The 11780-nt window shown below is 59.0% G+C and overlaps 2 protein-coding genes across 2 annotated transcripts; one reads left to right on the top strand and one right to left on the bottom strand.

The window, feature by feature from the left end:
- Positions 1 to 266: 266 nt before the first annotated feature.
- Positions 267 to 2981, top strand: NUDT18 (nudix hydrolase 18). Its single transcript, XM_006744686.3, has 3 exons — positions 267 to 553; positions 1446 to 1659; positions 1940 to 2981. The coding sequence occupies exons 1-3, from the start codon at positions 392 to 394 to the stop codon at positions 2533 to 2535; spliced, it is 972 nt and encodes a 323-aa protein (XP_006744749.1). The 5' UTR covers positions 267 to 391; the 3' UTR covers positions 2536 to 2981.
- A 1470-nt stretch (positions 2982 to 4451) lies between these two features.
- Positions 4452 to 11766, bottom strand: FHIP2B (FHF complex subunit HOOK interacting protein 2B). Its single transcript, XM_031040612.2, has 15 exons — positions 11214 to 11766; positions 10739 to 10843; positions 10520 to 10642; positions 10065 to 10295; positions 9761 to 9957; positions 9404 to 9512; positions 9108 to 9184; positions 8554 to 8743; positions 7931 to 8076; positions 7703 to 7831; positions 7442 to 7532; positions 7093 to 7236; positions 6616 to 6756; positions 6324 to 6424; positions 4452 to 6093 (listed from the first exon to the last, which is right to left on the bottom strand). Exons 1-15 carry the CDS (start codon positions 11418 to 11420, stop codon positions 5955 to 5957), a joined length of 2130 nt encoding a protein of 709 aa, XP_030896472.1. The 5' UTR covers positions 11421 to 11766; the 3' UTR covers positions 4452 to 5954.
- Positions 11767 to 11780: the final 14 nt, after the last annotated feature.

The following is an 11780-nucleotide window of genomic DNA, read 5'->3' as shown; positions in this document are numbered from 1 at the left end:
GTCGGAGCCCGCGCCTACAAGTGCCTGCTGGAGGAATTAGCGAGGTTGGTGGCTAGAAATGTCCGGAGCGGGGTGGGGGGGGGTTCGGATAACTGAGAGAGAAGCAGAGGCCGGTCCGCGGCGCCCACCTCCCAGGCCCGGCTCCTAGCCAGTTCACGGACTGCGCCCGCCCCCGCCATGACCGACGCGAGCCAGCCAATCCGGGCAGGCCGCGGTGACGCGTAGCCTATCAGCGGACAGGGCTCGCCGGCGCTTCCGCGTTCGCGAGCGCGCCTGGCCCGAGTCGGCAGGGGGAGGGGGCGACGGCGGCGGACCGCTGTCTCACCCGTGTCCCACCCTGCCCGGCGCGGTCGGTCTGCGGGGGCCCGTCTGCCGCCTCCCAGGGGACCCGATGGCATCGGAGGGCCTGGCGGGGGCGCTGGCGGCGGTGTTGGGGGGCCAGGGGCTGAGTGTGCACAGCTGCGACTCGGAGCCGGCCGGGGAGCCCCTGGCGCCCGTGCGGCTGCGGAAGAACGTCTGCTACGTGGTGCTGGCCGTGTTCCTCAACGAGCAGGTGAGCGTCCGCCGGCTGGGCCCGGCGCCCGGCCCTCCGCAGCGCGCAGCCAGCCCCGGTGGGGACAGAGGACCTGCCGGCAGCAGCCACCACTTCTTGGTGCGTGGTGCCTCCCAGTTTTGCAAAGCACTCTCACTCACACTTAACATCTGAGCCTTGTGCGGCCCAGCCCTGAGATTGTCCCCCTATACTGAAGAGGAATCTGAGGCCCGGGAGCCTGCTTATTTCCTCCCGCTAGGCCTCAGTGTCTTGAGAAGAGGCCTGTCCTATTCCCCTTTCCCCAGAATCTAGCACAGTGCCTGCCGCTAGTGGGCTCAAAGATCTGCCCAGTGCCTCAGAGACCTCCTCTGAGCCCCTTGGACAGTAATGGCACGACTTGCGCTTATATCAGACCTTCTGTCCCACTGTGTGGTGCTCTTTTCGTGCTGATCCTGGTGCAAGTTGCTGCAACGCCAGCTAGAAGGGGCCAGGGCCATAGGTAGGAGTTGTATGGGGCTGGGGGGTGTTGTAAAGCCTAGGCCCCAGTGTGAGGCCCTGCCACAAGCGGTTTGTAAATCACCAGGGGAGGTGAGAGGTACACATAGACACATGTGGCATATAGACAGGAGTCAGTGCAGGACACATGGCAAACCTCACTGTGGGGCCTAATCCCTAGCCCCTGAAACAGCTCCCGGGAATCTCAGCCCCTTTCTGAAATGGAAGTCTGAATGCAGAGGGATAAATTGCAGAACGAGACAGCTGCGGCCCCCAGGCACACAAGGGCCAGCTCCCTGGAGAGCTCATCAGTTTGAGGTGTGCACCAGTAAGGGGGTGTTGGGTGACTGTGTTTGAGATAGGATCTAACCCCAGGGCAAGGGAAGGTTCCCAGCGAGGCTCCTCTCTCTCCCCTCAGGATGAGGTGCTACTGATCCAGGAGGCCAAGAAAGAGTGCCGTGGGTCTTGGTACCTACCCGCGGGGAGAATGGAGCCTGGGGAGACCATCGTGGAGGCACTGCAGCGGGAGGTGAAGGAGGAGGCCGGGCTGCACTGTGAGCCTCTGACATTGCTGTCTGTGGAGGAGCGGGGTCCCTCCTGGATCCGCTTTGTGTTCCTCGCTCGAGCCACAGGTATGGCCCACCTGGTGGCAGTGTTTGGCAGGGGGCAGCTGACACCTTTCCCCCAGCTTGTCCTCTGGTGAGATGAGCCCCTAGTCTGTCTGGTACAAGCCTGGCATCTCCAGCCTGTGGATTTGACTCCCAGCCCCTACCAACCCCTACCAACCCCTACCAACCCCAACCCTGGTGTAGGTCAGGGCTAGAATGCCTGGGTGGCCGTTTAATCTGCCGGACCCAGCACTTCTCTCAACAGACACCCTTTCCCCCACCCCATCCTCGACATCCCCTCCAGGTGGAATTCTCAAGACTTCCAAGGAGGCGGATGCAGAGTCCCTGCAGGCTGGCTGGTACCCACGAACCTCCCTGCCCACTCCGCTGCGAGCCCAGGACATTCTGCACCTGGTAGAGCTAGCCGCCCAGTATCGCCAGCAAGCCAGGCACCCTCTTACTCTGCCCCAGGAGCTTCCCTGCAGTCTGGTCTGCCAGCGGCTCGTGGCCACCTTTACCAGCGTCCAGACGGTGTGGGTGCTGGTGGGCACGGTGGGGATGCCTCACTTACCCATCACCGCCTGCGGCCTCACTCCCGTGGAGCAGAGGGGTGGCATCAAGATGGCCGTCCTGCGGCTGCTACAGGGGTGTCTGGCCCTGCCCCACTTGGCAGTGGAGACCAAGGGGTTGCTTGGATTGCAGCATCTGGGCAAAGAGCATGCAGATGGCATCTGCCTGAATGTGCTGGTGACTGTGGCTTTTCGGAACCCAGCTATGCAGAGTGAGCCCCCAAAGGTTCGGGGTGAGAACTTTTTTTGGTGGAAGGTGATGGAGGAAGACCTACAAAGCCAGCTCTTACAGAGACTTCAGGAATCATCTGTTGTCCCAGTCAACAGATAGGAAGGTGCCATCGTTGTGCAAGGAGCCAGGCTCCTGGGCCCTCCCCTCCCCCACCACGGCTCTGCCTTCCTCTGAGGGAGGCAGGAGGTTGGCAGTCAGGGGTCTTGTTGCATTAGGAGCAGGTGATTCTCCTAGTTCTCAGGGTAATTTCCTTCTCTGTGGAACAGGTCCCCGCATTGCACCAGAAGGACAGTGCCTTTAACCAAACAAGGAGTTCAGAGCTCAAGGATCTAATTGCCCTGTGGGCACGATGAGGGCACTACTCCCTAAGGGGATGTGAGAACTTTCTGAACCTGAGAGGGCACCTACTCATCATTTTCCATGCTTGCCTCAGTAAAGGCCTACATCCAGATTCTCAGGCACTTAGAATACGGACTTGGGTTGCCGGGGGAGGTCATTCCAAGGGAGTGGGCCCCTTGCTGAGTAAATAGGTGGCACTTGCTTTGCCTTCCTGCCTAAATGTCTCTGTGGGGGGAGGAAGTGAGCAGGAAGGGGGGACTGTATCAAGAAAGAAGCTCCTCCCCTTGTCCCACCACAGCCACCCAGGTCTTCCCAGACAGCAAGCTCGTGTCCCAGACTGTGGGTGACTGGGGTGGGCAGGCTTCCTGCCGTCCACCAGAGCCTCTGTGGTCCACTGGGGCTCTCTTCCTCTTGCCTGCCAGGGCAGGATGTGTCCACATCCCCTCTGGGGTTTGAGCAGTGAGAACACCGGAAGCTTCAGGTGGGCAAGGAGCTGTAAAGTAGAAGCTGGTCCTGCCTCTCGGCAGAGTTTCATCTCCTTGAGCTTCCCTGTTCCCTCCCGGCATCGCTCTGCTGGCCTCCAGGCTCCTGCCTCTGCCTTTCTACAACTCCAGCCCAAGCCAGACCAAAACCCTTTATTCCTTTCCCCTCAGCCCAGCAGAATCATGATAAAAATCATTTTTTAAAAAAAGAACTTTACTAAAACTTAAGGGAAAACCACAGGAAGTGAACAAAGAAAATATATCGTGTGCTGCCCACTGCATGTAATACAGTTCTCTGGTTCTGAGCAAGGGAACGCTTGACTAGGCTTCCCTTCTGAGGTAACTCCACTCTGACACTGATGGCCCCCTTTCCCATCCTCTCTTGGCTGCCGTCTTATCTTTCTGTCTTAGGCTGTGGTAGGAATCCTCTTGTGCCGTCTGAGGACAAACATCTCCCACATGATGGAATCGAACCCTTTCACTTTGGTTCACTTCTCTCATTATCTGAGGGACCCACCAGTCCATATCCCCGTCAAAGGGTAATCTTTGCTCCCACTTTATTTAGCCTATAGTAGTTTTTGACCCTGCCCATTAGAATCAGCTGGAGAGCTTTAAAAACAACTCTGGGCCCACCCCCAGAGACACCGATTCCACAGGTATTGTAAAAAGCAAACCCAGTGATTGTGACATGGTAAGAGGTAAGAGCCACTCATCAGCCCTGTCCGAGTTTTCAGCTTGCTCTGTCTTGGAGTTCGCCCAGCTACTTTCCTGAGAGCATCCCCACACACATACATCCAGGGACAGGTTTTTAAAATAGGTCCGCTAAAGCATTCACACAACTCACAACATAAACACCCCAAAATGAGACTTGCACACAGATGCTCCAGATGGCCCGTTCTCTCCCAGCGTCTCCCAAGGCTAGCTGGCTCTCAGCTGTAGGTAAGCTGGGCAGAAAGCGTTGCTTGGCCAAGAAGGAGCCTGGTTCCTGGCAGGGGCTGAGGAACATCAGATGTGCGCTGCTGGAGCCTGTCTCTACTTACCACCACCGTCGCCACCCCCCCTGCCCAGGACACCACCTCCCTCCACTCCAGTGCTGGAAAAGGAATGTGTCTTTCTTGGGGAGGAAGATGGGCCTCAATGAGCAGTGGAGTCCTGCGCAGGAGGACACGAAGAGTGGCGAACAGGGCCGCTGTGTCCACGCAACCAAACCATTTATTGCCGTGTTGTCTGGGGGGACGCAGTGTGAATGCTGAAGGGGATGGAGGAGGGGAGTCTCTGTGACTCCCGGACGCTCAAACGTTTTTCTGACTTGAAGAGTTCAATCTGCCCTGTGAGCTCAGCTCTCCGGTCCCACGCCAACACCCATGTGCGCACACACGCATGCATGCCCATGCACGGTGTCCTTCAGAGCAGCGGCTTGGAGGAACGCAGGAGAGGGAGAGGTCACTGAGTTCCTCCTCTTCCATGTCACCTCCTGGCAACCTGCGGCCGGCTTCTAGAAGCGGCACAGGCAGGAAAAGGAAGCGAAAGGGGCTCTGGCCCGCTCCTCCTTGCCCAGGAGCGCAGCCAGCACTGCAGTCCTGCCGTGAGGTAATGCCTGGCGCCGCCTGTGTGTTCCTGCAGGTTGAGGCAGATTCAGGCCGGGTGGGGTGGCAGCCCCGGCCGTGAAGGGCATGCAGGGAGAACAACGCTACAACCGGCTCCCTGCGCCCCAGCGCCTCCCCGCCGGGCCCTGGGGGCCTGGGGTCAGGTGGGCATCCCGGCCTCGTCTCTCCCGAGCTCCCTGGCTCCCCCGAAGAGTATTCCATCAAGAGCACTGCAGGCTGGGTGGAAAGCTGAGGGCCAGGCTCGGCCTCCCCCCGGTCTCTGAGCCCCTCTACCCAGGTGTTGAGGACCAGCCGGGATGGGTTCAGAGGTGCCAGAGAGAAAGCAGCTGGAGCCGGAGCCTGGCACCCAGCCCCCCACTTCCCAAGGCCTCTCCCGCCCCGGCTGCAGTTATACCAAGGCTCTCATTAGCAGCTGCCCCCGCCTGGGCGCGGAGCATGCTTTGGATATTTGCCAGGAGGCGGTTGGGAATTTTGCAACAGTCTCCAGGAGGGCTGGGTAGGAAGAGTGGGCTTCCCCGGCTATCCACTGCCCCTTCGCCACGGATTAAGCCAAGAAGGCAGGAGAAAAAATGTCAAGTCTCAGCAGTGTCTGTGGTACCTAGCGTTGACAGAGACGGGGCTCCTGCGCCCCCGTCTCTCTGGCCTGCGGTCCTGACCAGCCTCAGAACCATCACTCACTCCCCTCTGTGCCCCTGGAACTGAGCCACAGGTCTTGGCCCTGGCCACGAATGGCCCGTCGACTCAGGTGATAGGCACAGGACACGTGAGGGTTTGGGTCTGGGTGATCACCTGGCAATTACCCAGCTCCCCCGAGAAGGCCCCGAGGACACCATGCTGTCTGGGAGGCCATCTCTTTTGCTCCTTGGAGACCCACTCCCTGAACCCAGTCTCGTGTGGCTGACAGGCCAGGATCTTCTTGAGTTAACCTGGGAGTGGAAGCCCAGGCGTCCTCAGAGGCAGAGGTGCCTGGGAGGAAGAGATGGAACCAAGCCCCCAACCTGGGAGGCAGGAGGTGGAGGCAGTGCCAGGTACGAGGCAGCTCTTGGGCAGAGGAGTGGACAGAAGTCTCCCCTCCTGTCCTGCTCCTGGCTCAGACGTGCCCTTCTCGGGGAGGGGAGAGGTGCAGGTGAGGACCATGTGGGGGGAACTTGACGAAAGCGATGGCAGCCAGCTCCTTGCAGAATTCCTCAAGAACCACCACTCCCTGGAGGAGAGTCTGGTGGTCCAGCCTGAGGGAGACAGCATGGGGTGGTCATGGCTGGGAGGCGGCGGGAGTGTGCCCAGGATGACATCCCAGTGTCCATGAGGTACATTCCAGTGGCAGACACCTCTGAGTGAAGACCGAGCTCAGCAACAGGCCCTCTTCCTCCCCAGCCTATGCCCCTCCCACTATCCTTGGGCAGTCTGCCTTCCCACCCTAGGGTCCGTGCTTGGGCACCCATTTCCCTCGGTTACTTACTGCTCCCCAGGGACCTGACCCATCAGCTGCTTGCGCACCAGGAGCAGTTTTCCCGGGAACTGGGGTACCCTCTGAATTCTCTGCATCAAGTCCCCGATCACCTAGAGCGGGAATGAGACACGGCTGAGGTGGGGGCCGGTGACACTCATGCAGGGTCCCCTAGCTCTGCTGTAGCAGTGGAGGAGGGGTGGAGCTGTCCAGAGTGCCCACTCCTGCGGCCCCCACCCCCCTCCTGATCCCCTCTCTTCCTGCCACCCCACGGGCACACACCCCTGGGCTCCGGCATCCTTACCCTGACGAGCACAGAGAACAGACTCCTGCAGCCAGGGGCCAGGTTGATGTAGGGATCCAGGAGGTACTCGTGGATAAGGGGGTGGGGGAAGAGGGCAAGCCGGGACAGGACTGAGGTCACTTGCAGGTTCAGGCTGTATGGCTGCAGGGAGCACAGTGGACAAGCCGAGGGTTGGCAGGGGGCGGTGAGCAGTTTTGCACTCCCCCAGCAAGGAGCCTGGCCAGTGTGAACATGTGTGGGGGTGGGAGTCTCACGTGATGTGTGTGTGTCACGGATTCCCTGGGGCTGAGGGCCAGAACATGTTAGGGCGTGTGGAGCAGAGGCAAGATGGGGCTTCCCGCCTGGAGAAGTGGGAGGGGTGGGGGAGGGGGATATGGAGCTGAAGAACCAAAGAGGACTCAAACCCCCCCAGGGCACCTGCCTGGAGTTCTCCCATGGGCCCTCACCCCGTAGCCAGGGCCCAGTCCTGTTGGCTACCTGTTCCAAAATCCGGGACATGCGGTCAAACAGCATTCGGAGGAAGTGACCCTCAAAGAAAGGCTGTTCGGGCTCATGGGGGTCCAGGGGTGTGGGGCCCAGGGGCCAGCCCCAAGGGGCAACTCGGGAGCTGCACTCCTGGAACTGAAACAGGAGTGAGAGTTGAGGAGGTGGGCCCAGTGGTCAGGAGGCACCCCGCAGACCGCGGGAACCACAGAGGAAGGACGGACTCGAGGCTCTTGGCTGGAGCAGGGAGCACCTTGGGCAGATCACAGAGGGAGAAGGTGGAGTTTAGCAACGCCCTGGCTTTGAGGGACAAGTGGGCATTGGCAGAGGCCTCAACACTCACCAGTCCGTAAGCATCGTGGACGTACGTGTCATATCCCGTCTCCTCTAGGAAAGCCGAGGTCTTGGCTTCCTCAGGAACCAGGCAGAGGAAACTGAGAGACAAGACCCTAGGTGTGGAGGGGCACGGTCCGGGCTGCCCTGTTCCTCCCCACTCCATCTCCAGCCCCGAGGGAACACTCCCTCCTGGGCTGTGCCTCTCTCAGGGCTATGGCCAAAGACGGAACAAACCTCAAGTGGCTTAGATTTCCAGACGGCTCCCTACCTGTTGACGATCTCAGTCACTGCTGTTTTGCCATCTGAGTTGGTGGCAGGGGCTGGGGGAGGCTTTGCTGAGGGTTGAAAGCTGGAGTTGAGGAAGCCGTCTGTGAAGTAAGGGTCTTCCTCCAGATCTCTGTGGCACCAATGAATGAATGAGCAAGTGCGGGGGTACGGGGGGCCGTGGTGGGTCCTAGCAGCCTGAGGCCTCCCAGAGGCGCAGGGTTTCACTTACAGGGTGTCCTCGTAGCTCTCGGGCTCGGGTGAGCCCCTGGCCACATAATGGCGGCCCTCCAGGTTGCACAGGACCAGGCTGCGGATGACCTGCTCGTGTGGCTTCTGGAGCAGCTCCTCGAATAGCCGCAGGGTGGTGATGCTGATCTGGGTAAGAAAGGGTCAGCAGGACCCCGGCTTCTAGGGGTCCCTGGGAATTGCTCACTCAGATAAGAAAAGAGCAGGTGGCAGGTTTTGGGGGGAGTGGGTGGGTGCTGGTCTGGGAGCCGAAAGTCTGCCCGGTTCTGGTTCTGTTACCGATTTGATCTATGTTATCAAGCGAGCCAACTGGCTCTTCTGTGTCTCAGTTTCCATGGCTGAGAAACGGAATAGCGGCCTCACCTAGCTCAGAGTAGCTGTAAGCCTCAAACAAGCCAAGTGAATATGAAATAGGTTTGGAAAACATAAAGTCACAAGGCAAGCATCTGATCACAGAACATCACCGTGTGACAAAAGCAGTCACTGTTTTTGGGGGGCATACGTTTCAATGCCTCAAAGGAAGCGCCAGCTGGTAAGCTAATGCAAGCAGGGAGAAGCACTCGGGGGGTCCCTTGGGCAGGGGTCGGACGACGCCCTCCCCCTTACCTCGTCAGAGAGGTGGTCGCAGTGCCCGATGAGGTGAGCGCACAGAGTACGGGGGCCATCGTCGGGGGCTGCAGGCTGTGGGTCTGTGCCCAGGAGGAAAGCCACAGCCTCTCGCAGCAGGGCAGGAGAGCGGAGCTGACGCAGCATGGCCGTGAGCAAGGCGGTGGAGGTCAGGACGCTCTGCTCAGAACTACAGGGAGAGAGCACTGAGCCAGGCCTGGGGGCTGAGAGCCAGGCGGGAGAGGGGAGAGCAGAGAGGGAGCCAGGAGTGAACGCATGTGGGGGTGACAGAACCCTTTCCTGGTTTCCTTATGCCTTCCCTGGTATTTCTCTGCTTGCTCCCTAGTCCTCCTGAGGTCCTGGAGTCAGCCCGTGTGGCTCTGAGCCACATGGCTGTCAGGGGGCCAGGCCCGGCAAACATTAACCATGGAGCCCGCAGACCCATGTGACTCTGGCCGAGGAGATCCCTGGCCTTAGGGACAGGAAGGGACCTGGTGGGGTGAGCAACTGGGCCCAACCACGGCCATGCCCAAGGGAACACGACATAGACTTACACATGCAGGAGGTGGGGCTGCAGAATCTCCACGAATAACTTCTCAGCCACAGCCTTTGCCAAGGCGTCTGCAACCACCTAGGTGCCAAAGAACATGTCTTAAGCACGTTTTACCTCCATGACAGTTTTCCATTGAGAAACAACCGTGTCCTTGCACAGCGTTTAACACAATAGGCAGCCCGGGGGCCCTGCCTAGCTCCTGAGAGACCCACTTGGTCCTCAAGGTGGACACAGGGAAGGGAGTGGGGTCAACCACGGGGCACCCCCACAGAGGGACCTGTTGGGGCCCCGGCTCACCATGTGTGCCTCTGTGATGAGGTGGTCACAGTAATCAAACCAGCCCAAAAAGGCAGCCAAGGCGTCCTTGCCAGGGAAGGAAGCTTCATCAGATGGGGCACTGGGCAACCTGAGGGGGAGCAAGGGAGGAGCTGTGAGGCCCGCCTCAGGGACGTTCCAGAATCTGGGCCCCTTCTCCCTGCAACCTCTGTTGCTGGTGCAGGGCAGGGGAGCGAGAGGGAAAGCCCTTGAGGACAGGCTGTGCCCTCAGCAAGAGGGTGGCCAGCAGGGGTCCCCATCCCTCCTAGAAAACCAGAGGACAGGGAGGGCTTCTTGCCACTGAAGCCGTAGGCCAGCTTCTCCGGGCCCAGCGCCTACCTCCAGCTGACGCCCTCTAGCGCGGCAATGTCCGCCGGGTCCAGGAAGGGGGGCACCGACTGGTAGAGCTGGCAGAGGTGCTCGACCACGGCGGCGCAACAAGGACTGCTCTGCACCAGGTAGGTGGCGGCTGCCGGCGAAGCCACGCTGACCAGGAGCAGCAGGTTCTCCTGGGCCTTCAGAGCCACCCGGCCTTTCTAGGGGATAGGGGTACGACTTCAGGGCCATACACCTGAATGCCCAGATCCCCTCCCAGCAAATTCGCCCTCCTCGTCCCCGCCCACTCTGTCTCGGCAGCTAGCACCTTGCTCTTGCACAACCCGACCAGGGAGGTGATGAGGTTGCTCTCTCCAGCCGCTCCATCCGGCTCCTCCTCTGCCTCGGCAGGCGGCTGCGCGCTCAAGGCCCGGGCCCCGCAGGGACTCATGTCAGGAGCCTTGCTGCGGGGGTGGTCCTTGTCTTGGATGTTGGCTGCCTCTCTAGGCAGGGTGGTGGGTTCTTTGGATGACTTCTTCCTCCTGACAATCTTTTTACCCTGCAAAGAAGGTCGGGTGAAGCCACGTCACGGTGCAGACCATTCCCCACGATGCCCCTTGGGAATGCAGGATGTGTTGGCTGTCAGGGCCTCGGCATGGAGCTAGAGGGGAAGCCGCCTAGGCGCCTGAGTACCTGCTCCACCCTCTGCTTCCTCAGAAGGGCCTTAGGGGCCTGCCCTGGGGTCGGAGCCCTCCCGCTCCTGTCCCTCACAGAGGTGCTCACTTCCAGGATGTAGGTGAGCAGGGCTGGGTCCTGTTGGATCTTGGAGCAGAGGACGGTGGTGAACTGTACCTCCTCCTTTTCTGTTTGGGATCCAGGAACTGTCCCACCAAGTCGGAGAAGCTTCTAGAAGGGAAGCAAATCAGAAACAGAGAAGAATGGGGTAGCAGGGAAGAGAGAGGGCTTGACCCTCAGACACCCCTTGGTCTCCTGGCCCCTCACCTGCACAGGCCTGTGGACGTTGAGGTAATGCAGGAGGGGGTGCTGCACCTGGGCCAGAACCTTGCTGAAGAACTGGAATACCTGCTGTCGCATCCCTGGGGGGTACTGAGTGTCAAGGAACAGAGTGTCCGTCAGAAGATGGAGCCTGCCCACTGCCTGGAATGCTCCCCGCCCCTGGGCCACAGCACCATCCTCCCTTGGTCACCGCTCAGAGAGCACATTTTCTGCAAGCCTCCTTCCCTCACTACAGGCATGCCTCCGAGACAGGCAGGTTTGCGTCCAGACCACCACAATAAAGCAAATACTGCAATAAGCGAATATCGTAAGAAAGCAAGTCAAATTAATTTTTTGGCTTCCCAGTGAATACAAAAGCTATGTTTATGCTATACTGTAGTCTATTAATTGTGCAATTGCGTTATGTCTAAAAAGCAATGTACATAACCTTAATTTAAAAATATTGCTAAAAAATGCCAACCATCATTTGAGCTTTCAGCGAGTTGTAATCTTGCCGGTGGAGGCTCTTGCCTCGCTGTTGGTGGCTGCTGACTGATCTGGGTGGGGGTTGCTGAAGGTGGGAACGGCTGGGGCCATTTCCTAAAATAAGACAACAGTGAAGTTGGCCACACGGATGGACTCTTGCTTTCATGAATGATTTCTCTGTATCACCGCGATGCTGTTCCATAGCATTTTACTCACAGTAGAACTTCTTGCAAAATTGGCCAGTCCTCTCCAGCCTGCCGCTTCTCTATCAACTAAGTTTATGCTATGCTCTAAATCTTCTGTTACCATCTCAACAATCTTCCCAGCGTCTTCCCCAGGAGTAGATTCCATCTCAAGCAACCTCTTTCTTTGCTCATCCATGAGCAGCAACTCCTCATCTGTTAGTTTGATCATGAGATGGCGGCCATTCAGTCCCATCTTCAGGCTCCACTTCCTGTTCTAGTTCTCTCGCTCTTTCCCCCACACTTCCTCCTTTGAAGTCTTGAACCCGCCAGAGTCATCCATGAAGGTTGCGATCGAATTCTTCCAAGCTCCTGTTCAT

The sequence above is a fragment of the Leptonychotes weddellii genome, chromosome 2 (assembly GCF_054177405.1).
Source record: "Leptonychotes weddellii isolate Sample4059 chromosome 2, ASM5417740v2, whole genome shotgun sequence".
In the NCBI taxonomy this organism is placed as follows: domain Eukaryota; kingdom Metazoa; phylum Chordata; class Mammalia; order Carnivora; family Phocidae; genus Leptonychotes; species Leptonychotes weddellii.
The sequence above is the reverse complement of the archived record's forward strand: the minus strand, read 5'-3'. Positions and strand labels throughout refer to the sequence as shown.

What these genes read in the sequence shown, in the direction of transcription:
- NUDT18 (XM_006744686.3), top strand. Translation starts at nt 392, where the DNA reads ATGGCATCGGAGGGCCTGGCGGGGGCGCTGGCGGCGGTGTTGGGGGGC. An exon ending in CCGTGTTCCTCAACGAGCAG is followed by an intron (nt 554 to 1,445) that starts GTGAGCGTCCGC and finishes CTCTCCCCTCAG; the next exon opens with GATGAGGTGCTACTGATCCA. An exon ending in GTTCCTCGCTCGAGCCACAG is followed by an intron (nt 1,660 to 1,939) that starts GTATGGCCCACC and finishes CATCCCCTCCAG; the next exon opens with GTGGAATTCTCAAGACTTCC.
- FHIP2B (XM_031040612.2), bottom strand. Translation starts at nt 11,420, where the DNA reads ATGGAACAGCATCGCGGTGATACAGAGAAATCATTCATGAAAGCAAGA. An exon ending in CGCTGAAAGCTCAAATGATG is followed by an intron (nt 10,844 to 11,213) that starts GTTGGCATTTTT and finishes CTTGACACTCAG; the next exon opens with TACCCCCCAGGGATGCGACA. An exon ending in GTGACTGAGATCGTCAACAG is followed by an intron (nt 7,533 to 7,702) that starts GTAGGGAGCCGT and finishes CTTGTCTCTCAG; the next exon opens with TTTCCTCTGCCTGGTTCCTG.